The 25429-nt window shown below is 49.2% G+C and overlaps 1 protein-coding gene across 1 annotated transcript in view; it reads right to left on the bottom strand.

Annotated features, from left to right (window-relative positions):
• Positions 1 to 2529: 2529 nt before the first annotated feature.
• Positions 2530 to 25429, bottom strand: part of LTF (lactotransferrin) — a 28714-nt gene continuing 5814 nt past the window's right edge. The window contains exons 2-17 of the mRNA XM_028086993.2: positions 25055 to 25218; positions 22768 to 22876; positions 22261 to 22443; positions 21830 to 21977; positions 20805 to 20860; positions 19181 to 19359; positions 18523 to 18697; positions 17555 to 17709; positions 16348 to 16438; positions 15117 to 15164; positions 14379 to 14534; positions 12611 to 12752; positions 7467 to 7534; positions 5227 to 5411; positions 4108 to 4297; positions 2530 to 2737 (exon numbers count right to left, since the gene is read on the bottom strand). Of these exons, the coding sequence (XP_027942794.1) occupies positions 2703 to 2737; positions 4108 to 4297; positions 5227 to 5411; positions 7467 to 7534; positions 12611 to 12752; positions 14379 to 14534; positions 15117 to 15164; positions 16348 to 16438; positions 17555 to 17709; positions 18523 to 18697; positions 19181 to 19359; positions 20805 to 20860; positions 21830 to 21977; positions 22261 to 22443; positions 22768 to 22876; positions 25055 to 25218 (2084 nt within the window). The 3' untranslated portion in view covers positions 2530 to 2702. The remainder of the gene's footprint in view (positions 2738 to 4107; positions 4298 to 5226; positions 5412 to 7466; positions 7535 to 12610; positions 12753 to 14378; positions 14535 to 15116; positions 15165 to 16347; positions 16439 to 17554; positions 17710 to 18522; positions 18698 to 19180; positions 19360 to 20804; positions 20861 to 21829; positions 21978 to 22260; positions 22444 to 22767; positions 22877 to 25054; positions 25219 to 25429) is intronic.

The raw sequence follows: 25429 nt of genomic DNA, 5'->3' as shown, positions 1-25429 counted from the left end.
GCTCTGCAGAGAGCTCACGGCCCCACTCAGAATTCCCACGGCTTTCCTGGGCCTCACCTTCTTCTGACCACCTGCCACCCACATCCTTCTGCTCCCTCATTACTGATCTTCACCACCTTTCATTTCCAGAAGCTGCAATCCCCACAGGCTGACACTGTCCTGGTGGGTGATGGCCAAAATGGGTCCAATCATCGATAGGTATTAGGTGTCGGTGATCAAGCACCCTGACCAGCAGAGGCAGGAACTGTCTCCATGATGACATTTTTCTTTAGAACCTGAGTGGCTGTGTTCCTGGGGCCCGTGCGTCCTCTCTGGGCGGTTCTTCCACCACTTTCACACCTTTCCTCACCTGCGGCCGACTCTAAGTTCCCTGGGGGAACTCATCTGGAGGAGTGAGTCAGCTCGATTGATTTGGCTCCAAACTCTCACTCTCAGGGTAAAGGGCTCACTTTTCTCGACCCCAGGGGCCACCTAATATGACTCCCTAACATACCCTCTGCTTCCACCTTAAAATTCAGACTCAACCTCACCCGTTTATTTCAATCTGGCTCAAACACTAGAAATGACCTGCTTTGGGGCCATGGTGTTCACAGCCCAGCAGGACTGACGCTTCGGTTGGAAGGAGCAGGTGGGTGCTCACAACCGCAACCACAGCACAGATGGTGATTTGCTCACCTTCTCTACATTTCATGACTGTGAGCCTGGTGTACGGATATTCCTGTGTGTTCTGTTGACAATACTAAATTTCAGAAAAGAGAGACGTACCAGAGCCTTAGGGTTGAAGTAAATGAAGGTACTGCCCCAGATCCAGAAGGGAAATAGTGTCCTATTGCCAAGATATTCACTGCTCCTTTCCACTGGGCCTCTCCCTGCAGGACATCATATGCCTGCCTCGTTGATGTCGTGGCCACCCAACTGACTTTGGACAATGAAATGAGGGGAATGACAAGGTCGCTGTCCTACAGAAGCTCTAGAAATATATAGTGAGGCACCTCCACCTCTCTTTTAGCCCAGGTCTCAGAACAAAGACAGATACAAGCATTTGCGTGTAAGCCGCTAGGATTTCAATAGAACTTATTAGCATAAGCTGATGGATTCAGTGATGTTCAATTTTCAAATTTAATTTTGGCCAGAAAGGGGATTTCATGGGTGGGGATTTAATTTCACCTTTGTATCTTATTTATACAAGAAGGTTCATACTGTTCCAATGTTATGCTTTGCGGGGTTGGTACTGTAACTAATACGGCAACAGCATCAAACGTTGCTCACTGAATAACCTTCTCAGGCTAGTAAGGATAGACTGCATATCTGGGCCAATAATTCACAGTAGCAAAAAGTGAGTTTTCATCCTAAGCTTAAAGAGCCCCAATTCATGTCCTTTCCTGGCAGATTTCAGAGCCTGGTGCAGGCCGCAGCAAAGCTCCCCACCCATTGGTGGTGGTCAACGCTGGTCACCCTTGTCTGGCATCTGCCTTTGAAGGGGCTGTCTTCACCCTGTCAGCACGGGTTTACCTGTTGCGTCCAATGAGCTAATGGAAAAAACTGAAAGCTGGAAAATGATCCCTTCCCGAGGAAAAGTTAGCAATCTGAGAGAGCTGGTACCTAAGCACCAGTGAGCCCCACTTTCTGGAAGAAAGTCTGCATTAGTAGCTGAGACCCCATCATCTGGTTCTCTCGTGGGTCAGAAGCAACACCCTGGAGAAGAAAGCCATGGGGGACACAGTTAAAGGACAAAGCATGGGCCCTCCACAAGGCAGAGGAAGGAAGGCCAGAGAGGAGAATGAATGGTATGGAAGTTGAGGGAACGGGGTTCGAGAAGGACTGTGTGGGCCATAGGGTCAGGAGCAGCCACGGGCTCAGGGAACGAGACCGGGAAACCATGAGAAGCTTGGCGGTTCGGGAGGGCATGGGCGTCCTTTCCCAGAACCACCCAGGAGAGAGAACAGGTTAGAACCCAATCACAGTGAGGTGCAGGGAGAATGAGAGAGTGGCCCAACCAGCCCACTCCCTTGCTGAAGGAAGAGAGGGCAGCCCGCTTGGACCGTGCTCTCCAGAACTGGGCCGAGGAAAGTGGCGGGGGGGGGAACGAGTGAGTGGAGGTTAGCCAGAGGTGGGGGACAATAAGGCCTGTCAGAAGGCCAAGGGACAGAAGGTTGTCACCTCTCCCTATGACACCTGTATTATTTGTACATTCGCTGTACCTGACACAATTTATTTAAAATACCAAATACTCAAAACTCTTTGTGATATCCAGTTTCTTTCACTAAAGCCTTGACTCCTACTCCCTATTCCCTGCCCCTGCCCTAGAAACACACGCGCACACGCGCACACGCGCAAACATCCATGTGAACAAGCCGATGCCCTTGGGGACACTAGCTGCTGGGCCTGTCCTTTGCTGCCAGAAACTGCAGGACAGAGGAGGCCCTGAACCTGGAAAATGCAGAACGAAAGGCCAGCTGCGCCGGCACTTGATCAGACACATGATTTCAGCATAAAATCTAGAAAAGATGAATGACGCTTTACGAGGAATGAAAATCAACGGTCCTTCTCATTTTATTTATTGCGAGGATGACAGCAGGGAGAGCTGGGAAAGCAGATGATTGGCCAGGAAGGGAGAAGGCCCAGCACCTCCGGGAAGGGCCGGGAGCAGCGAGGGGCTGAGGCGCCTCAGGAAGGGAGGCCAGGCCGTCTTTGGGCAGGTTTTATCTACTCAGGAAAGCGCAGGCTTCCAGAAGCACTGTGGGACACACCAGAGCCGGAGATTCAGAAACTGATCTTTTTTTAAACCAAGAGATCAATCAAGGACTGAAGTACTGAAACACAGACCTTCCCCTGTCTTGTCCCACCAACCCTCGGCCCGCGCTTGCTCACCTCGCGCCACCCCCCCCCCGCCCCCGGAGCCGCCTCCTAATGGCGGCCACCACGGCCCTGGCCCTCACTAACCCCAGTGACTTCCTGCCCTGGCCTGAGTGACACAGGCCTCATCCCATTTGCCTTTAACTGAATCAGTTGTTACACTCAAGTTCACAAGACACAGATGGTCCTCAGATGGGAGCAATCAACTTGCTCGACTTCATGCCAGTCTGTCTGAGGTGGTGCTCTCCTACTTGTGCACTCATGCATTCACCAGTACTCGCCGAGGCCTGCTTTGTTTGAGGCACTGTGCTAAGTGAGGGGTGCAGCAGGGACACACGGGCCCTGCCCTCACAAGAATAGCTCTTTGTCAGAGCGGAGTCCTCGGACCACCTGATCACAATTCCCCGAGCTGCTGGCTGGTAAAGAGCAGTGACAGTGTTGACAATTTGGGGCCGGGGAACTCTTTGTTGGCCAGGCTGTTCTCTGCTTTGTTTAGCAGCATCCGTGGCTTCTGCCCACAGACACCAGCTGCACACCCTAAGTTGTAAGAATCAAAAATACCTCCAAGCATTGCCCAACGTCCCCTGGGGCGGGGGGGAGGGGACTGCACCTAGCTGAGAAGGACTGATACAGAGCTTCTTGGCCCCACCCCATCGCTGGGCCCCCACCACCCCAAAGCCTCCAGCTGTCTGACGAGGTACCAGAAACAGGACTCTGGGTGACCCCATGCGCAGGGGAGGCAGTGCACATTGCAATTTTAGAATCACCGCCTGGAGCCTTACAACACTCTGCAATATCTTACAAATGTTTTTAAAGGAGCAAATTATTTGTCAATACATTTTCCTGGCTAAGATACTTTCTGGGAATTTGTATTCTCCACGGCTGGTATTTATGGTAACTGTCTAGAGACCAGAATCTGTCATTTCCGAATACACACATGTATATGAGCATATGTATGTATGTACATATACCCGCATACATACACACACACCCTTCATTCTACTGGATAAAATGAATCACAGTTTCTAAAACCCATGACAGGCACTATCAGCATTATAAAAATTTCGCATACGACCACTGCCTTATTTTTCTCTGTCTTTCATCTCATCAGTGACTCTGTAACTTTCTGAGGCAGTGGGATAGTACAGCACCTTAACTTTCTTATTCCCATCTTCGTTCCTAGAATGCCTCCTGGCCCTGCAACCTCGCCACCCTTCCCGCGTACTGGATTCTCTGGGGCGTTCCACTTACGGGAGCTTGAGCACTGTCTCAGATTAGCGACGGCCGTGACGTACGCTGATCCCAAATATTCTTCGTACGTGTTTTTGCCCTGGAGTCTGGCCAGGCACTCCGTGTTGTCATTGAACAGAAGGTTTTTGGTTTCAGACTGGAACAAGCAAAACTCTCTCGGGCATTTAGCTCCGTTTCTTCCAAACTGATCCTGTAGTAACAGGGCAGACGGCAAGGGAGAGGCCGAGGGAAACAGGAGAACGTATGGATTGGGAGAGGCCAAAGACATCTCTTCCATCCAGGCTCAGCCCCAGGAAGCCCACGGAACAAAAGGAGCTGTGTTCTAGAGGTTTTCCACTGCTTGGCTGAGACTTCCCCTGCCTCATGTCCTCCTGCGGCCCGTGCCCCGGGGGTGGCAGATCCACCCGGGTAGTGCCTGGGCCCCTCGCTACTTCTGATCTCACTTCCCGCCATCTTTCCCTCCGTGTCCATCTGTGACCTCTTCCCGTAGAAACTCGGGGTGGCTAGATGACAGCTGAGGATTTCTGAGCTCTCCCCCAAAAGCTGATCACCTACAGCATTCTGAGAGGCCAGCTCCAGCAGACAGACAGTCTGCACTGGAAATCGTCTCTGCCATTGATCAGGTCATTGCCTTGGGCGGGTGGGTCACTTAGCCTCCTCCGCAGGGCGAGAGCAACACACCTCCATGATGGACCCCCTCTTATCAGCACCAGTGAGTGTGCCACAGTGAGGTTACTGTACCCATTATTGTCATTCTAGGGCCTTTAAAGCAACCTGGACACAAGGTATTCTAATACAAAACTAGAAGCTCTAAAAGAGAATCACAGACTTTAAGGAAATTGCATGGTTCCCTTCAAACCACTTCCCACAGCCTTCAATCTATAGAAGTTCTGGGTGTGTCGTGTCTAGAGATTACACATGTGGACGCCTCTGGTGTTCTCATCACTGAGACTCTGGGCAGCTCCTCGGCATGAAACGAACAAGGTCAGCACCAGCGTTCAGCAGAGGAACGGGAGAGGGGGGCTCTGGATGGGCTGCTACCCCTTTAGCACTGTGACCGCCCCGCCTCGCAGCAGCCCGAGCACTTAGGAGAAGGCAGGAGGCCCTGGTCATCCACACCTGTTGGTTGAGCAGCACCTGCTTCAAATGTGTCGCCTTATCTTCCCGAGATACCACAGCGTGGTTCGGAGCCATGGCCAGGTGGCATCTCCCAGCTTCCGTCACGGGCTGCCGGGTGCCATCGAGGCATAGCAGTTCAAAGTCCTCCAGCTTCAAATCCTTAGCCCAGGCCTCAGTGTTCCTGCCTGGGGAGAGAAAGAAAGGCGGCATCAGCCACGGGGCTGCCCCCGCTCAGTCAGGTGGGTCGGAGGAGTCCACTGGCCTCTCCTGAAATGCGCATATGCGGGTCGCAGGGACGCGAGGGAGAGGGAAGGAAGTTTTGTCCGCACAAGCTATACAAACTTCAAATATAGCAAACGTCGGTGCCGCTTCCATACAAGCAGACAGGATCCAGGAACATAAGGGAGTGAAGCCCTGACGCATTCTACGGCGTGAACGAGCCCTGAAAACAGGATGCTCAGTGAAAGAAGCCAGTCACAAAAGGCCATGTGATCCCATTTCTGTGAGACGTCCAGAACAGACAAATCTACAGAGACAGAGCGGAGACTGGTGGTTGGCAGCTCTGGAGGCGTGGGGAAAGGTGCCAGGGTACTTCATGGGGCGTTCTAGAGTGTTCTAGAATTGGACTGGGCTGGTGGGTGTGGCGCTCCATGAATGTGCTAGGGACCACTGAATCCCACACTTGGAATGGGTGGATTTTTTTTTTAATTTTTTTATTGCTATGTTCATCATCATATATTACATCATTAGTTTTTGATGTAGTGTTCCACGATTCATTGTTTGTGCATAACACCCAGCGCTCCATGCAGAACGTGCCCTCCTCAATACCCATCACCAGGCTAACCCATCCCCCTACCCTCCTCCCCTCTAGAACCCTCAGTTTGTTTTTCAGAGTCCATCGTCTCTCATGGTTCGTCTCCCCCTCCGACTTACTCCCCTTCGGAATGGGTGGATTTTTATAGCACGAATTATATCTCAAGAGAGCTATTAATTTTTTAAAAAGAACGCCCTCCACCTGTGCCCTATTTTCCAGCGAGTTCCAGAAAAAGAATATCTGGTTTATGTTCAAGAAGAAAGTGTTTTATCCTTCCCTTCATATTCAAATGCTCTTAGTGTATAGCCAGACAAAGGACAGAAACTTCTACAAGTTTATCGAATATGATCCATTAATTTAAAAAAAAAAACAGTTGTGAAATCACGAAGAAACTTACACTGACATCTGACATTGCTCTAGGGGATCGAGAGTGCACTTATCGTGATGAGCACTGAGTCATGTACAGAAGTGTTGAATCACTATACTGTATACCTGAAACTACTATCACACTGTATGTTAATTATACTTCAATAAAAAAAACTGACATCAATCAATCCCTGGAGATCACTTAGATTAATGGTTCATAAATTTGAAATGGAATTGTATGCATGTCTGTGTCTGTGCAAACACAGGTTCAATGTTCAGACCCCAGCTTCGCTCCTTCTGCCCCTTCTTCCCTCAAAAACAAAACAAAACAGAAACAAAGACACTTTATCCATTCTCTTGGCTTTATCTATTTGATATTGAGATCACTCCAGATTTTTATGTCTGTCCTCAGTACCTCTCCCAAGAGACATGGGGAGGATCAGAAGAAGGGAGGAGGGGCTGTGACTGCCAATATTTGAAGGACAGAAGCAGAAGGTCGAGGAGGTTCTTCCTCAGAGGCTGAAGTGGCTAGTCATCTGCTGGGGACCGTGGGGGCCGAGGGGCGGTTCAGGAGAAGGCTGCGGTTTGGAAGGTGGCCAGATGGCTTGGGGGGCTGAAGTTGGCAATTATTATTCATCTTCTATTAACTGTACCTGCCTGTGACTTTGTCACCTAAGACTCCCAAGGAGTTTCCAAATAGAGGGCTCACACAGGTCTGAATGAAGGCCTTTATTTCCTTTTTTAAAACTATGGGACAGGGAGATGGTGTGCTTCTGAGGCTGACTAGACAAAGCCAGGGAGACATTTGCTACTGAGGATGGCTGGTGTGTGTGTGTGTGTGTGTGTGTGTATGTGTGTGTGTGTGTGTGTGTGTGTGTGTGTAAGACAGAGAGAGAGGGAATTTGGTTTCAAAATCAATGTGACACTCACAGACATACCATGTGGCATGAAGAGGTGAAGAATTTTGGAAGTAACTTGATCCAAAGCCTAGAACAGGTTATAACAGCTTCCCAATTGCAAACCTGAATACTGAGATGCGAAAGGGAAACACTTCGCTTACCATTCGTGTTCTGCAAGACAGTGACGTCTTTCACAAACGCGACGTCTCCAGCCCTCTCCGCCAGACACCTAAAATGTTCCAGAAAATAAACACATTGCCACAAAAGAGAAACTATTAGGGTTTTCATAAATATTTGTAATATAGATTATAAAAACTGAAACACGGGAGGAAACATGGAACAGATAAAGATAAAAATTTCTAGGAACTTATGGTTTAAAATGGTAGCTTGAACACATACGTTTGTGAACCTTCCCTGCTTCTAGAATCCCAATAACATGACGTTAGTGAGATTGCTGGGGTTTTTTACGTTAGTGAGTTTTTTTTTAAGCCAGAAACCGTGAGCAAGAGGCGGGCAGGGGGGAAGAGAGAGGGTAATACTGACAATGTTTGGAAGGCGGAGAGCAAATCAATGAGCTGTAATTGACCCAGCGGAGCAAAAACAGCTGTAACATATGCTGAAAGTGAGGGAAGCCCAGAAGAACCGAGGTGTGCTACAGAACTCCAGAAAAGCTCATCAGCTAGAAGTACCAGGCACCACGAAAGTGGCTGAGACAGGAGGACTGGATTGAGTGTGTACAGACACAGCGTAGGTGCCCTCCTATTCCATACGGATGGGGGGTGGCTCCCCACCTCCCCCAGCAGAAGACTGAAGGTTTGTTCATGAGAGACTGAACCTGAACAACATTAACGACAGAGAGCCAAGCACAGTGGAGAGCAGAGGCCCAACACGGACATCAGAGAGTGGTTTGAATATCTATATTCTGGAAGGTTAAATCATAACCTCTTTCCCCCACTCAGCCTCCCATGAAGCATACAGGATGATTTTTCTCTGGAAAAGCTGATCAATCCAAGAAAAATTCCTATGGATTCTGACATGGGGAAGCTCCACGGTGAAATGACACAAACCATTTGCCCCATAGGTGAGACCCATAACCAAGCTAAGACGTGGCACCCGATGCAAAACTCACAGCACTAGTGTTTCATTCTTAAATATGGACAAATGGTCAGAAACCACTGAAGAAATACTGGAAAAAATGTAGCTAAGGGGCGCCGGGGTGGCTCAGTCATTAAGCGTCTGCCTTAGGCTCAGGTCATGATCCCAGGGTCCTGGGACCGAGCCCCGCATCGGGCTCCCTGCTCCGCGGGAAGCCTGCTTCTCCCTCTCCCCTTCCCCCTGCTTGTGTTCCCTCTCCCACTGTCTCTCTCTGTCAAATAAATAAATAAAATCTTTAAAAAATGTTTTAAAAATGTAGCTGATTATACTCAGAAAATACAGAGTCAATACAGGAGAGAGAATAAAACTTTTTTTTTTACTATAATGAATATCATTAAAGAGATGAAAGAAAGTATAGCATTCATAAAAGAAGAACAAGAAGTTCTAAAAAAGGAGCAGTCAGAACACAAACTGTTCTTAGAAAATAAAAAATCATCATAAAAATTCTCAAAAATGATATAATGATTAAAAGGTTAAGCTGAAGAAATATCCCAGAAACTGGAAGATAGAGAAAAGCAAACTATAAAAAACAAATAAGAAGAAAATGAAATGATAACCCAGGAGTCAATAATTTAAGAATTAAGGTTTAAAGAGAAATCAGAGAAAACAGAGTAGAAATTATCAAAGAAATAATGAATTAAAATTTCCCAGAATGGAACAGCTTGAGCTTCCAGATGAAACAGGCCCACCAAGTGCCCAATCCAAAGGATTAAAAGGAGACTCACATAAAGAAATATCAGTGTGAAGTTTCAGAACATTGGAGATTTTTTTTAAATCATTTTTTAAAAACTCAGAAACTTCTTAAGAAACTTGTTTTCTAAACATTTTACTTTTGATAGAACCCCAAATGAATTTTTCCTGAAAAGTATTTTTCATTCATTGTTAAATCTCTGTAAATTTAGAGAGAAACACACATTTAAGACAGAAGTATAGGTGTCTAATTTCTTTACTCTTCACAAAATATGCTTTGTGTCAACCTGTGCACCTAAGATACTTCCTAACCCTCCTAAAGCTCATTCTTTCAGAACAAGGAAGTTACAAATAAGTTGAAAACTCAAAAATCAATTTTTTTCAAAAAGGAAGAGTCATATACAAAGAATCAGGAATCCAAAATGGTATCAGATTTCTCAACAAAAATTCTAGATTTAGAAGACAACAGATTAATGCTTTTAAATTTTTGAATTTGCTCTAGTTTCTGTCTTTTTTGTTACATTCCAGATAATTTTTTCACATATCTTCCTTAATTCTCTTTTTAGCTATGCCTAAGCTGTTACACTGGTCAACTGTGTAGCTAATTTCAATTGCTATATTTTTTCCTTTGCAGAAGTTCAATTTATTCTTTTATAAAAAAATACTACCTTGTTTTTTCTGATGGATGTTGCTTCTAGTAACTTTCCCCGTGTTTTCAGTTAATATTATTATAGCTACTTTTGACTGTGTACTGCTCATTGTTATCGAGACAGGATTTTTGAGCAATCGCTGAAGCCTATCCTGAAGGAGCTGTCTTTCAGGCAGGTTTCTAGAGGGGACCACTTTTAAAAATATTTTTGAGTTGAGAATTTCTGGACCATTCTAGGGGATATAAGTTTGAGCTGCAAATCCATGCAGGAGATGGCTCATGCTTTCCGTTTCTCAGGGATGGTGTGCATTCTCCTCCCTGTTTTCCTCATCATCCAGCAACTTGATGCCCTCAGGAGTAGGTGTGGAAATTACTTCTGATTCGCTCCTACCTTAAAGGTGTATGTAACCTCTGTGTTCAAGTTTGTCACGACAGGTAAATGTCCTCAGGACAAAGTGAACACTTAGCTCTCTGAATTCCTATTCTCCCTTAATAATCTTGCTACTTTGTCACTTATTCGATATTCTTAAGAATGTTTGTGTGTGTACACGCACGCACACGTGCATGTGGACTAATCCAAACTTTTTGCTTGTTTTTAGTGAGACAATTGTTCAAAATAGCTGATGCTGTCATTTCCCAGAAAGGGAAAATCCTGTCAAAATCCCTAGGGAGAATGTTTTTCAACCGACAGTTATCCACCCAAACTATAAATTTTTCAAAGGTAGTACAAAGATGTTTTCCAGACATGTAATACTCAAAGAACAGCAATGCCAATTCAGCGTTTCCCAAAAAGATGTGTTGTGTGCCAACAAAACCAAGAGAGCAAAAGATATGGAATCCAGGAAACAGGCAATTGAACAAGATGTACGTCGAAGGGAAATCCCAGAATGACCGTCAACGGGAATCCCAGGACCACAGCTGTGCGGGGGGCCTAGAGAACATCAGTTCCAACTGGGCGGGAGCAAGATTCCCAAGCATCTGATGAACCTGAGCCGGCATTCACTCTGGGCATGTATTCTTAGCAGGTTTACACTACTGGCTAAGGGTTTTGAGATGAATTAGTGATTTTTTTAAGCACAGAAAATTAAGCAAAAAAGAAAGAAAGAAAGAAAGAAAGAAGACACCTATTAACTCTAGAGTAAACAAAAACCTTGTACCAGGGTGCCTGGGTGGCTCAGTTGGTTAAGCGACTGCCTTCGGCTCAGGTCATGATCCTGGAGTCCCTGGATCGAGTCCCGCATCGGGCTCCCTGCTTGGCAGGGAGTCTGCTTCGCCCGCTGACCTTCCCCCCTCTCATGTGCTCTCTCTCTCTCTCAAATAAATAAATAAAATCTTAAAAAAAAAAAACCCTGTACCATAAGGGAAGTATAACCTTATTATACCACGTATTTAATATGAGAATATTTACATATTCATAATAATGTAAGCACTGAACATGACATAAATCTGTTGGGTGCTGCAAGCAGGTGAAATTTGTGTTTGTGAGACACAGAGCAGCAGGAGAGGCTAGAACTTCTTCCATAATGGAAAGTCAAAGGAAAATAGCTGAAAATTGAAAATTAAGGATGTTAGTTAGAAATACAGAGGTGAAAGGACTTCTGGGTCCAGCTTTCAGTTTACATAAAAGGCAAAGCATTTCCTTCTTGTATAAAGAGGAATACTAAAGCGTAGGTGTTTCCAATGAAATAATACCTTCCCACGAGTTTAAAAGAAAAAAAAAACCACATAGTAGTTCCTCTGGGTTTTTCTCAGATATGTGTCTACTCAGTATTTCTGAGCAGAATCACATCACAACTTTTCCATTTGCAAATCCTTAGTCTTTTAAAGATATTCTTGTACATTCACAAAATATTTTCATGAGTCTCTCACACTATAGTAAAAGTTACGTCTACATCATCCCATCATTGGAGCGAAGGCTACTGAATTTATATATTAAAAAGTTCAAAGACCCCAGTTTGGCCATGATCATTGTCAGATCCATGACGCCATCTGGTGGTGCAATATCTTTTTTTTTTTTTTTTTTTTTTAGTAGGCTCCACACCCAGGGCTTGAACTCACAACCCTGAGATCAAGACCTGAGCTGAAGTCAAGAGCCAGACGCTTAACCGACTGAGCCATCCAGGCACCCCAAGTGCAATATATTCTTGATGAATAGAGAAAAAGAGGTTGGGGAGGGCCCCTGAGAAGTGACAACTGACATCTGTATGAACGGGGTTGTAATTTTGAATTATGGATAGTTACTGTGCATCACTAAGTGGCTGTAACTGATGAATTCTGAAAACTTATTTTTTGGTTTATCTTTCACTTTACTAGTGGAGAATAACATTGCACTACTGCTTTGTCTTTGCCATTTCTAAGGCTGAAATCAAAGAGAAAAGTAAAGAGTGAGACGTAATGACAACCCTGATTGGGGGGGCGGGGCGCGGTTGGTGGCTACAGGAAAGAGAAGAGAAGTCTTGCCCACCATAAAATTGAATTGTAGAAAGGACTTAAGAGACCACCAAACACGACCCATTTGATTTTGAGAAGGAGGACCCTGAGGCCCACTGAGGCTAACTTTGGCCCCAAGCCCTGGGGAGTAGCCCAGGAGAGCTGAGGTCATGCAGCCCCGTGGGAGAAGCCCTGTGGTAGCCTCCAGGGAAGAGTGGGAGAACCCTCAGGGGTTCAGCCTCTTAGTGGACCCCCAGGCTGCCCCCTGGCTCTGCTGTGACAGGCCGTATCTGTCTCCTTAGAAATGCCCTGCCAAGATTCTGGAAGATGAGGGACGAAGGACAGGGCCCTACCCTGGGCAGGCTCGGCCGCAGAACTCACCTGAAAGCCCCAGTGTAGCCAAAGTATCTCTCACTGTTGTTGGGCACGCACTTGTTCTTACCCTCCTTGTCGCCAATGCACAGGGCACAGAGCCTGGACTTTGGGTCAGACCCAGGGGCACAGCTCTGGCTAAAGAATTCATCTGCAGAGAAGGAACATGGGAGTCAGCGCTTCCCACCTGAGTCGAGACAAGAGGCCTCTCTACCCAGCAGACCATGCAACTTGGGTTGGGTTCATTCCACGGCCTGGGACAGACAGCACATACTCGCTGTCACACACAGCCACGTGCTACCACCCACCGCGGGCCCAGCAGAAATCAGAAGAGCTTCACACCGGAGGCACTGACAGGAAGTCTGCCCAGGGACTGACCAGAGGGTCCCATTGTGTCAGCCTCGGGCTGGAAACTCAACTGATGAACTTGGCGGCAACTCGCGGCAGAACCTGCAGGCCACCCTCCAGGATCTGATGTCCACTTTCCTCAGAAATAGAAACCCTGCTTTTTACCTGGGTGCCTGGTCCCTTAGAATAAAGACTGGCCTGACCAGATGCCCTGTGGCTAGTACGGACCTCACCAGTGAGTACCTTAGAAACACCCTTCGAAGACAGTTGGCACAGGCCTTTCTCCCCTTCTCCTTCCTTCTGCACACGGCAGGCAGAGGCACTCAGTCTCCAGTTGCGACATGGGCCATGAAGCAACCTTGAGCATGGCAGCCATACGGATCGCAGCCAGATGTCTGAAACCCGGGTCTCTGACACCATGTCGTTGTCACAGCAGCTCTGGACAATCTAACCCTTGGGTTTTGCTTACATGAGGAAGAAACCTCTGCTTGCTTGAAGCCTCTGCTACTTGGAGTTTTCTCTCCTGGCCACTGAACTTAATCTGAACTAACTCACCGTGTGATTTGACCCACGTTCAGGAGTTGATGGGGACTTATGTGGGTGAAGGAGAGAGAACACGGTGGGGACAAGAAAGTGCTGTCTCGATGAGCAGCTAGCACCCATTACCAGACTCGTGCGGCCCCGGACCCTGGAAGAGCCACACTGTGTGTCAACCTCCGGAGAGGCCCAGGGAGCACCAGCTAAGGTCCCCCCAGCTCGGAGGCAGCCACGGGGCTTGGAAAGGGCGACAAAGGTGAGGGCAGAGCCCCACGGAAGTCTGCCCAAGCCAGGCTCCCAAATCCACTCAAAATGCAGCAGCGCCCCCCTCAGGCAGACGCCTGCACGAGAGGCGAGCCCCACACTTCCACATCAGCAGGCCCGCACAGGTGGGGCACAGCTTACACATGGGGTGGGAGCATGGCACATGGCAGGGAGAGAAGGCCCCAGAAGCAGGCGGAGCCGGAACCCTTGAGCTCTTATTTGGTTTCCTGGCAGTGTGGAGGAAGAAGTCTGTCTCCTGAAGTAGGCAGGTGCCTTTCCCCAAATTAGGAAGCCAGTGCCTACGAGAAATTTGGATCCAGCGCTCCAAGAGATAAAAAAAAAAAAAAGTAACATCTGTACTTCTCAGAACCTGCATCTATTCTTAGGGTGCAGAAAAGCAGACTGATCCTCCAGTTTTTTATCTTGGTGGGGGCTGGGGCAGGTGAAGTGTAGGGTAGAGACCCACTCAATGCTGCTCTGTCTGCAGGGGGCAGCCACACGGACAAAGTGCTCACCCCAGAAGAGTCCTGCAGGCCACAGTCGGCCTGCCCCTCCCCGCCCCCGCCCTTCCCTGAGGTCCCACGGCTCAGCGCCCCCACCCACCCACGACTCCCTCAGGACACCTTACCGAATTTGCAGGAGCCTGTCTGGTTGAAAAGCAGGCCCATGGGGATGTTCCAGCCTGCAGTCCTGCCCACGGCTGTGTGGCAGGACTTCCTGCCTCTCAGAGAGTTCCAGGTGAGACTGGCATCTGATCTCCTGACAACGGCCACAGCAAGGTACCCTTGAACCACAGAAGAGGGGGGAGGGGGTTGGCATCGACTTGAGTGCAGCTGTCTGCAGCCTGAGCCAAAGCAAGTCGAGGAGAGCCCCGAGGCGGTGATGCTCCCGGATACCTGGCCATTGTCAGAGCTTAAGCGGCTGCTCTATGTGAAGGTGAGACTGATCTAAGCTATGAAATGAAGAAGTAAGACAAGCTGAGCCTTTAAGTGAGTGCCGGGAACCGTCCCTGACCAGCCACACATCATCCCGGAGTTATACACCGGCAATTCGCCGTGATATGGGAGCCGCTGGGCGAGTACAGAGCTCTTCTGAATCGGGGACAAGCATGGGCTCTGGCGGGAGGGCAGGGGTGATGCTCAGAGTACGGGATGTAGCGCAAGAGACCTGGTTCAACTCTGAAAGTTCTCTGCCAAGTGTGAAGGTCAGTAGAAGATTCATTACAATTACTCATCTATGAATTATCTGCATCCCCAAAAGAACTTAAGGCTTCTGCCACTGCATATCTTTCTGTGAGTTCCTGCCACCTCCTCCGGCAACAAGGACGACTTGCCCTTGACTCTGAAATGAGCAGGTTCCAACTCACCTTCCACCGGTCTATCCACACAACCTGTATATTTAGGGTTCTGTGATTCTGAAAGGACAAAAACAAGCAAAATGTCATTAAACACTGAGCTTTGTTGAGAAGTCGCAAACTTTTAAGTCTCAGCGACGCAGGATCAAATCCGAAGAGACTGTGCAGTGGTCCCAGGCACCAGAAAGGCATCTGTGTGTTCACGGATGCTCACAGCAGCTCGTTCACAGCGGCCACTAGCTGGACACCACCCAAATGCCTCTCCACCATAGGAGGGACAAATAACTGTGGTTGAGTCACACCACAGAATACCGTACAGCCATGAGATTCAATATCCTTTGGATAAATAGCACAAACGTTAACACCGTAACACAATGGAGAGACGTACAAAGCACACGCCTCGCATGAAGGGTTTAAAAACAGGCAGAATTGTTCTGTGCCATCTGAGGTCAGGGGTCATTACCCTGACTGGAGTAAGGGGGTTGGTGGCAGGAGGGCACCCGGGGCCACGTGGAACTTGCTGTGTCTTGGTCTGGGCACTCACGCAAGGGGATGTATCAGTTCGTGAAATATCACTGAGTAGGGCACACCTATGGGCACTTTTCGGTATGTATATTATATTTTATTAAAATCTTTTTTTAAATATTTTATTTATTGGGGCGCCTGGGTGGCTCAGTCATTAAGCGTCTGCCTTTGGCTCAGGTCATGATCCCGGGGTCCTGGGATCCAGCCCCGAATCGCGCTCCCTGCTCCGCGGGAAGCCTGCTTCTCCCTCTCCCACTGCCCTTTCTTTTGTTCCCTCTCTCGCTGTGTCTCTCTCTGTCAAATAAATATATAAAAAATCTTTTTAAAAAAGATTTTATTTATTTGCGAGGGAGAGAGCAGGAGTGGGGGGCTGGGCAGAGGCAGAAGGAGAAGCAGACTCCCCGCCGAGCAGGGAGCCCGATGCGGGGCTCGATCCCAGGACCCCGGGATCATGACCTGAGCCGAAGGCAGACGCTTAACCGACTCAGCCACACTGGTGCCCCTGAAACCCCTCTTTTTAAATGAACAGGAGGAAACCAATCTATGCTCTGTCGCTCCTCAACACAGCAAGCTGTGTGGGTAAGGGCCCCTCTCCTTTATTCTTTCCCCCGATTCTCCTGTTTGACTCCATCCATCCATCTCAACATCTCCACTTGTGTGGGCTTACTCCTCCCACGGCCCAGCGGAATAAACCAGAGAGGACACTGCCCTGACTTACTTTGGTTCTCTGCCAGGACAGGCACCAAACCACACTTGCCCGCAACATAGATAAGGCCTCCATCCAGGCTCAGGGCATCAGCTTTTCCTTTCTGTAAAACCAAAGCAGATCATCAGCACCACACAGTGAGGCTGTCTCCCGTCCCACCTGTCTTTACGGTCTCAAAGAGCATGGCTTCATGTCAGAGAATGTCAGGTGTTCCCATAAAGCAGCAGAAAGAGACAGGGGTTTGTTTGAATGGAGCATCCAAGGAAAGACTATGTGCACTATTGATTCTCCACCAGCCTCGCACGTCTTTCATGCTGTCATTTCCAATGCAGAGACCAGGCACAGGCGGCACTGACCCTCTGTCCTCCAAGCACTCTTGGGCCACCCTCCTGGACCAGCCTCTCTCACTGAGGAGACACATGGGATGCATCCCGTGGGCACTACACTCAAAGTGCTACACAGAAGTTGTTCAACATGGGGCACCTGAGTGGCTCAATCTGTTAAGCATCTGCCTTCAGCTCTGGTCATGATCCCAGGGTCCTGGGATGGAGCCCCATGTGGGGCTCCCTGCTCAGTGGGGAGTCTGCTTCTCCCTCTCCCTCTGCCCCTCCCCCTGCTTGTGTGCTCTCTCTCCAATAACTAAAATCTTTAAAAATTAAAAAAAAAATTGTTCAACAAGTGAGCAGAAATGACTGATCTGCCTCACTCTGGGAATGAACGAGCCTGCACCCCAACATCAGAACACGGATTCATCAAGACTGCAAACTCCCTCTTCGGGTCAGTAATCATTCTTTTGACAGCTCTCCTAAAAATATCTGGAGACGTGGCTGAAGATTTCTATTCAGGGATGCAGCACCACGGGGTTATAGGGTTATAATAATGAAATAAGGGGACAAAGCAGAATGGGATCACGGCTAAACCGAGCCAAAGACACAGGAAAGATACCCTAACATCATTTTTAAGTGTTTTCAGAGAATATAGATTCACGTGGGAAAATGGCCACGACGTACCGTCAAGTGACAAGGACTCAAAGCCTACGGAGCTGGTGCGATCCAGGATGGTTGCGGGCACATGCACACACGCACCAAGAAATCCGGGGCTGGGGAACTATCACCCCCCCGAACGGCGGTGTAGCTCGGCCAGTTGTGTTCGACATGCTACCTGTCGATGCTTCCCCCCCACCCCCCGCCCCGGTCCCCGGCAGTAATCGCGCCCCTACCTGGACCAGCGCGATGCAGTCCTCGCCGCTGGGCGCCGACTCGCAGCTCACGGTCCCGCCGCTCGCGCGCCTCCACTGCTCGCACTTGCGCAGCTCGTCCGTGCCCACCGCGCACCACGCCACCCGCGCGCGCCGCTCCGCCGCGTCCGAAGCCTCTGCGCACAGGGTCGCGGCCGTCGTGGGGCCCAGAGCCCGGCGGGGACACCCCGGCGCCCGCCCGCCGCCCGCCGGCCCAGGGAAGCGCCCGCGCACCTGCCGCTCTCCCGCTCCAACCCTCAGACGCGCACGCAACCCCTTCTCCAGGCGCGCGCAACCCCGGCTTCTCATTCCCCTTCCTTTGGAGACTTCCCTGGCTTCTAATCCACCCTTCGAGCCTCAGTGCAATGACTTGCCTAATATCTCGGTCCCGAGGGATAAAACCTCCAGGGCACAGAGACAGTGGCAGTCCCAGGAGATGGCCCAGGGGGCGTTGAGCCCAGCCCTGAACTCCCTTAGGGCAGTCACCACCATTAACTACAGTGAGGTGCCCTGGTGACCGCCCCCCCCCCCACCTCCCCACTGCACCCAGGAGAGGAGCAGCTGTGGCTGAGCTGGCCCACTGTGGTATCCCCCGCCAGGTGCAGGGCCCCAGGCCAGACTTGGTGTCCACCAGGCCTCGGGGTTCATCCCTGGAAGCACCCCGGCTCTCTTGGTTCCTGTGCATATATCTGACTTCATCGGAGGCACGTTGATTGTTCTATCAGGGCTGGGGAGCCTGATGTACACAGGGACATAGAACAGCATTAACTGGGTGCCTGTCACAGGAGTTTGGACATATTAAAATGCCCTGGCTTGGTTGATGGAACACTGGCATCTGCCTCCAATGGAGAAGGGACCACTCCGGAGCAGGGTCCTTCCCGGAAGGCCTCCCCCGTGGCTTGCTGCCCCTGCACCAGCCTGCCCCCAGGGCCTGCCCAGGCCTCACTCACTTTCCTTCAGGCCCTGGAGGGCATTGATGTAGTTGAAGCCAAGGTACAGCTCAGAATCTATATTCGAGGGGATCCTCGAAAACCCAAGGGCCGAGTCTTTGAACAGCAGATCCTTCTCCCCTTCAGGGGAGCCAAAGAGCTGGAACGAAGATGACTTGTCTTTTCCAAACTTTTCCTAATTCGGGAAAAATTAGAATTACAGTCTCAGTGGTAAATAGAGAGGAAAGAAAAAACACAATGCTGAAAAACAATATCTGGAGCTGGGGGATGATTCTGAGGGCGGGAGCCTTAGTTCACTTCCTCCTGTGCGGGGACCCAGGCGCCACCCCTGTGACAGGAGCTCAGCTGTGGCTTATTCCTTAGAAAGCTGCTAGGGTCCAAGCACCTTAGGGTCTTGAGAATACTACCTCATCCTCCCTCTGCTTCTGCTCCAGCCCATGAGACACTGTTCATCAGTAATGCTGGAGAGATCTTTATTGTTTCTGCTGTCCAGAGCACAGCCGAGTTAGGAAGTTCACTGAATTTCTTAACTTTTGTGCAGAGAGGCTGCAGAGCGACTTCTGGAGCAGCAGGAGATTGGGGAAGGAAGGAATCTCCCCACACCAAATCCAAGCAGGTGGGGAGGGCGTCCGGGGATGGGGGGAGGGGGGATGGATACCTGTGCCTTCTGGAGAAGCTCCCAGATCAAGTCCTCCTTGCCATTCACACTCCGGGCCACAACAGCATTCGAAGGGATCCGGGCCAGGTGACAGTTCTTGAAAGCATCCACAGGCTTCCGAGTGTTGTTTAAGCAGAGCAGCTCATACTTGTCCTGGTCAGCCTTGCTGGGCAGGTTCTCTGGAGGAAGGGTGGAAGTGAAGGGGAGCCCAGATGAGCCCACTGGAGGCATTAACCATGAGCTATCGTGGCCTCTTACCAAAATCTCTACTGTCCCTGACGCACTCTGCAAAACTGGGGGGGGGGGGTCAGAAAGGTAGTGGATTGCTCCAGAACATTCAAAAAAGAAAGATAGTGCCCAGAAAGCCTTGGGGGCTAAGCCCAGTGTTCCTCTGAGTCAGACAGGCTGCTCTGGGATTATTAGGACTGCAGCCAGGCCAGCCAAGGAGGGGGGACCAGACTCCATCTGTTTCCATGGCAACTCCGCCTAGAAAAGGGCCATGTGGCAGAGGCAACCCCAGGTAGCCAGCCAGGGGGCGATGCCTCACCCATCTCTCTAGAAAGAAAAATTACAAACACTTTTAAGGCAGGAAATACATCTGAATCACTTCCCAACATTGGGTGTTATCAAAAGAAGGGGAAAGAAGACTGTTTTTATGAGTGAGGTCAGCCCCATTTGGATCTGCTAATGTATCTCATACATAAGTTGCTTCAGAATACATAAAGTGACAGGAAGCTGCCCAACTCATGAGATTAGTACGACATTGATCTCAAAATCAAAGAGAGAAGTACAGACAGGCCTTTTGTACTTACGAACATAAATGCATCAATCTCAGATATACATTAGCTAACTCAGTCTAACAGAGTATTTTAAAAACTAATAGATCAGGATTAAGTTTTGTCAATTTATTCCATTAACGAAAGAATGGTCAGTCATCAAAAAAGCTGAAGCAATGCACGTCCTGAATGGAGTAAAGGAGGAGAACCATGAGATCATCCTAATAGTAATAGATGCAGAAAAAGCACGTGTATGTTCAACATCTACCTTGTTTGTTTTTTAGTGCCAGAAAATCAGTAATATGGAGAACTTGGTAAAGTTCTTGACCTTGACAAATGCCATTCATCACAATGGCTACAGCAAAATCATACTAACAGAAGAAAATGTAAGCATGCACTTCAAATCTGCTGGACACATTCCGTGGAGCATTCCTCAACTGTTAGAACTCCTGAACCAGACGTACATACAACATAGATAAATCTCTAAAACAAAATGTTGGGTGGAAAATCTGGGTAGTAGCATGGTTTCTAATGTTGAAACTTCTGTGGTCTTAGAACCCAAAAACACAGGGGCACTCTACATTTTGCGAGACCATATACATCTCGAAGGACCCGTGTCAAGTACCGTGGCAGGGCTGTCTATGAGGAAAAGAAGGGCAGTGCGTATGGTGGATTTAAGGAAAAATGATTGTTTCAAACAGGAAATAACAGGACATAAGAGGCATGCCCTGAAGAGAACCTTGATAATAGTGTGCCAAGAGGTGAGGAGTCCGATTAGCTCAATACTCAAAATTATGAGAGAGTAAAATAAAAGGAGGAGTGCCCGTGGCTGTTCTCCTGCCTCTTACCAAATACTGTACTGTCCCTGACAAAAGCCACATCTCCAGCCCCGTCTTGCAGGCACCTGTGGAATGAGAAAGCACCAGAAGGGTCAGCACGGAGCGGCCCTCCCCGATTTCTTCCTCGTGCGTCCCAGGAGAACAGGGTCCTAGGGCTTGTCTCCCGTGGGCGTCCAACCCACAGAGGTCAGGGCTCTGAGGCTTTGGAGCACCCCATCTGGGGAGGGGTCGGGAGCCACCCCCAGGTAGATGGTGAGGAAGAATGGCTCAGGTGCTGGCCAGAGACATCCCCCCTTCCCCCTGCAGCTCCTCCTGTGTTAGAGGCTGAAAGGGCAAAATGGGTCTTTCTATATAAAAGGGTTTGAAGCCTCTACACCAGAGAGTAAAGTCTGAGTGTCCTTGACCGTGTGGTTCTTCCTTCCAGGACTGAGTGGTGGCCGGCAGACAAGCAGGGAGGCCTCCCTCTGCCAAACTGCCCGAGCGCAGGAGGCAGATGGGGGAAGAGAAGCAGCTCAGCCTCTGCCTCAGCACGGGGGCAGAGGGTGCTGGGGGCGGTCGGGCAGAGCTCGCTGTCTCCCGGCTGGGGTAGAGGCCCGTGCGGGGAAGACCACATCAGCCTGGACACTTCAGCTGTCCTGCCGGGAGCGTGGGACTGGTCATCTCATGACAAGACCCCTGCAGTTCCTCTGTGGTTAGGGAGAGGGCGGCAGTTGGCAGGGGAACCCAGGATATCACAGGGCAAAGCCAGACTCAGGGTTCTCCAGGGAGAAGAAATGACCACTGCCAGGGGGTGGGGGCGGGGGAGGATGGCTCACAGGCACCCGGGGGGGGGGGGTGGGCAGGGGTTGGGGCTGGAGGGGCATGTGTCCCAGGCAAAGTCAGTGCGCTCTTTGGACTCAGTACGTCTGTCTACACGGCAGTGGGAGAACCGGACCTGCTCTGTGGGCCCGGCCGGCGGGCTGAGCTGTATTTGGGGCCAGAGAAAAGGCCTCCGTGGCTGAGGCGACAGGGAAGAAGAGGGCCTTCTCACTCACTTGAAGGCACCAGACTGGCCAAAGTATGGTTCCTGGGTGGAGCAGGCACACTTATTGCCCTCCGTCCCTGCACACAGGCGACACAGGTGGGGGTACCTTCCCCCATCCGCGCAGGGCACACAGCTGGCAGAGAAGAATTTGGCCGCAGCTGTTGGACACAGAGAAGTAGACCACACAGTGCGAGCCAGCCCAGCCACAGCTCATCACACTTCCCAGCGTCAGAGAGCCACCTGCGGGTGGAGAGCCACCTCCCCCACCCCTGCTGGACAGCCTCCCTGTGAGGCTGGGAGCACAGAGATGCACTTGGCCCACGGCAGACTCGGCTGCCGCCTCCCAAGGGCCGCCTTGGGCTCATCGCACATGTGGCCTGTGGGGACAGCTGGCCTGGAGACCCGTGCCAGAGATGGCCCACCATCCCCCAGCCACCTCACCTTCCTCAAGGGGCTCGGGTGGCCCTCTCCAGTTTAAGAACGGACGAAGGGTACCCATGGGGATGTTCCATCCAGCGGGCATGCCAAGGCCTGTGTGGCAGGACCTCACGCCTTGTAGTTGGTTTAGCTGGAAGATGGTGCCCTTCTTGGCTATGGCCACAGCATAATAGTGGATTCGTTGCTCTGCAAAGGGACCGAGAGAATTGAAAGCTCTTAGCCTGAGAATTAAAAGGCTTAGAGGGAGAAAAATAGCCCACCTTGATCTTGCCCGGGTCGAAAGGGGAGCCATGTTGCTGTCTTTTCCTCTGGCCTGCTCTGTTTCCCCTGGGAGCACACGCATGTCCTCCATCAGTGGGTGGGCATCTGGCCTGAAGAGCCCAGGGACTCCATCCCCTGCAAGGGGGACTATCCGAGACCCCACCTCTACAGCTCAGCCCCTCTGACTGCACAGAGCCCAGGGCCAAGGCCAGGGCCACCCCAGCTTCTGGGTCTCCAGGGACAACTCACTTTCTTGGGTCCCATACACCTCAGCCACTATGGGTCGCAGTTTGTTGGGATCCTGGCCTGCCTCAAACACCAAACCACCATCCAGGGTCACAGCATCTGCCTCGTTTGCCTGAAAGCAAAGAGACCAACCAAACTTCAGGAGAGAGTCCGCCCTAACCCAGGCCATTTGATTCCAGGAGGTCACAAGTCTCCGTGGCTGGAAGGATCTTCAGAAGGGTTGCCTTTTGGTCATGTTCACTCATGTCCTATGAGAGGTGTCCTCCTCTGGAGCCAAGGGTCCCTCCTCTGGGGCTCTGCATCAGCTCAATGGCTTTAACTCCTGGGGTTGCTATGTTGGCTCTTTTGTATGAGCCCCTCTGCCTGTATTGGTCGTTCATTTCAGTCATTTCTATCTAAAGTTGTTTATCCTAGATGCTTTCTCCCATTCTTTTGCTCTATGTTTATTTCTTTTAAGTTCTTTTCTATCGAATAGAAAATAAAACTATTACGCTATCTTAAAATTATCATAGTAAACCATGTGCATCCTCTTTGGCATATTACTTCTCATATACTTATATATTTCTTATATTTGCAATCTGGTAGAGATAATATTTGGTGGACTGCTTTACTCATCTAAAACAGCATGACATTTCCTTACTTCTGCAGCCTTTATTGATTTGATGGACCTCATAAAATTTTATGATAGTGTGGTTGTTCCATAGTTTATCAAATAATTCCTTAAATGTTCAGCACTTTCTTTTTTTGCTGTGGTATCTATGTGTTCATGGATCGCTTTGTCCTCATAAATTTTTTTTTTTCCTTCTGATGACCTGTTGCCTTGGATGGGCATCTGAGGGTGGGGTCACGCAGACAGGGAGCATGTTTATCTTTATAGCCCTGGCCACTGTTGTTATTCTGCCTTCCAGAAGATCCGTAATGCCAATTTAGAATGCCACCGATCACGAAGATCAGTTTCACTATAAAATCACCAGCAGGACTGGCTTTTATTCTATTGCTATTACTTTAGAAAATGCCAGTGCTAACCAATCGCTTAAGTGTGTATTCCTCTGATTACTAAGGGAAACATTTCCTATTTTTAGTAATTATGCATGCCCTCTTACTAATGCTCGGTTCATATCATTTTTCATATATGACCCTACATTTCTTACCAGGTTGAACTAGTTCTTTAGAGTATACAGTAAATAGCAAACCCTTGTCAGAGCTGGTGCATATTCATTCTGGTGCTTTCTAAATTTTTTGGTTAAGTGTTTTTAATGGCTATAAGTTAAATTTGTTATGTTTTTCAATCTGTCAGTTTACTCCATGATTTAGTTCATTGCTTAAAAGCTATGGGAGTTCTTGTTCTCTAAAGTTCTGAGAATTAAACTGTCCCTTGGTTCTTCAATAATACATGTTTTATTTCCAACCATGTCATTTGATGTGTGGTATGTAGATCTGATTTCGAAGGGGGCTTTTATTAAAAAGGCAGATTTTGCAACCTCATCACAGGTACTCAGTTGAATAGGTTAGAATAGGGTCTAAGAATTTGTATTTTAAACCAGCAAGGTATGCGGGTGCTCTTTTTCCCCCACGCCACAGTTATAAAATAATAGCCCACAACACTGTTCAAACTAGATTTTTCCCCCTACATACTGTTTCGATAACTCTAGATATTATTAAAAACTTTGACACAAATTACCCACTCTGTGCTAGAGTCAAGTACCCACAACAATGGCGCAGGGCAGGGACACAGAACATATATGTTGAGTGAATGAGTTATAATTATTTCAGTAGATCTTATATCTCAAAAAACAAAAGGAATCTGAAATCATCCAGAAGTCATGAGTCCCTTTTCTCTCCCCCTGGAAACGTCTTGCATGAATACCCGTCCAGTGCCCGGTACCCTGGCTGGCCCTTCCCCAGCAATGTGATGTGGTAACTACAGACCAGCTGAGCTTACTTTGCTCGGGGTTTGGCAGTAATGATCTTCTGGAGGTTTTACCTTTCAGAGGGACCGTGACTTTTGTTAGTGTTACATATTCATCCAATGTGACTGCTTCTGTGTTTGCAACAGCTGTTATTAACAATTTGCGTTGCAACCCCAGATTCCCCACACTTGGTCTCTCCACTTTGGAATGTTAATATCTGCTTTCAAAATAACCTTGTGTCCTATGAGGAAGGAGCACTCCCAACTTACAGGTACCCAGAGAGAAAAACAGAGGAAGCAGGGGAAAACACATTTCCTATTTCACTCCATTTCATTCCCTCCATTCAGTTTGGTCCCACCCAACACATGGCACTGACTTACCTTGATGGCCTCGATACATTGCTGGCGGGAGGTTCTCTTTGTGCAGGAGACAGTGGGGCCATCCACTTCTTCCATATTCTTCTGGAATTTGGAGCATTTTTCCAACTCTGCTTCTGATATGGTGCACCACCGAACATTTTTCCTAGGGGCAACCAGACACAGTCCTGGGAGAGAGAAACCAAAGAGTCAGGGCTTCAGCACTGCCCATGGGAGACACCACCTCACCCTTTGACAGGGTTTTCCAGACTCCTCCATCTCTCTGCTCCTCCCCTTTCCTCTCTATTCAGTGCCCAAATCAGGCCACTCTCCTCGAGTGGAGGTGCCCTGATGGTCTAATGAGCATTCTCTGCTGGCCGGAGGGCTGTGATTCTCAAT

Source organism: Eumetopias jubatus, unplaced genomic scaffold (genome assembly GCF_037043125.1).
Source record: "Eumetopias jubatus isolate StellerSeaLion01/CBP00866 unplaced genomic scaffold, mEumJub1_p1.0 scaffold_1, whole genome shotgun sequence".
Classification (NCBI taxonomy): Eukaryota; Metazoa; Chordata; class Mammalia; order Carnivora; family Otariidae; genus Eumetopias; species Eumetopias jubatus.
The sequence above is the reverse complement of the archived record's forward strand: the minus strand, read 5'-3'. Positions and strand labels throughout refer to the sequence as shown.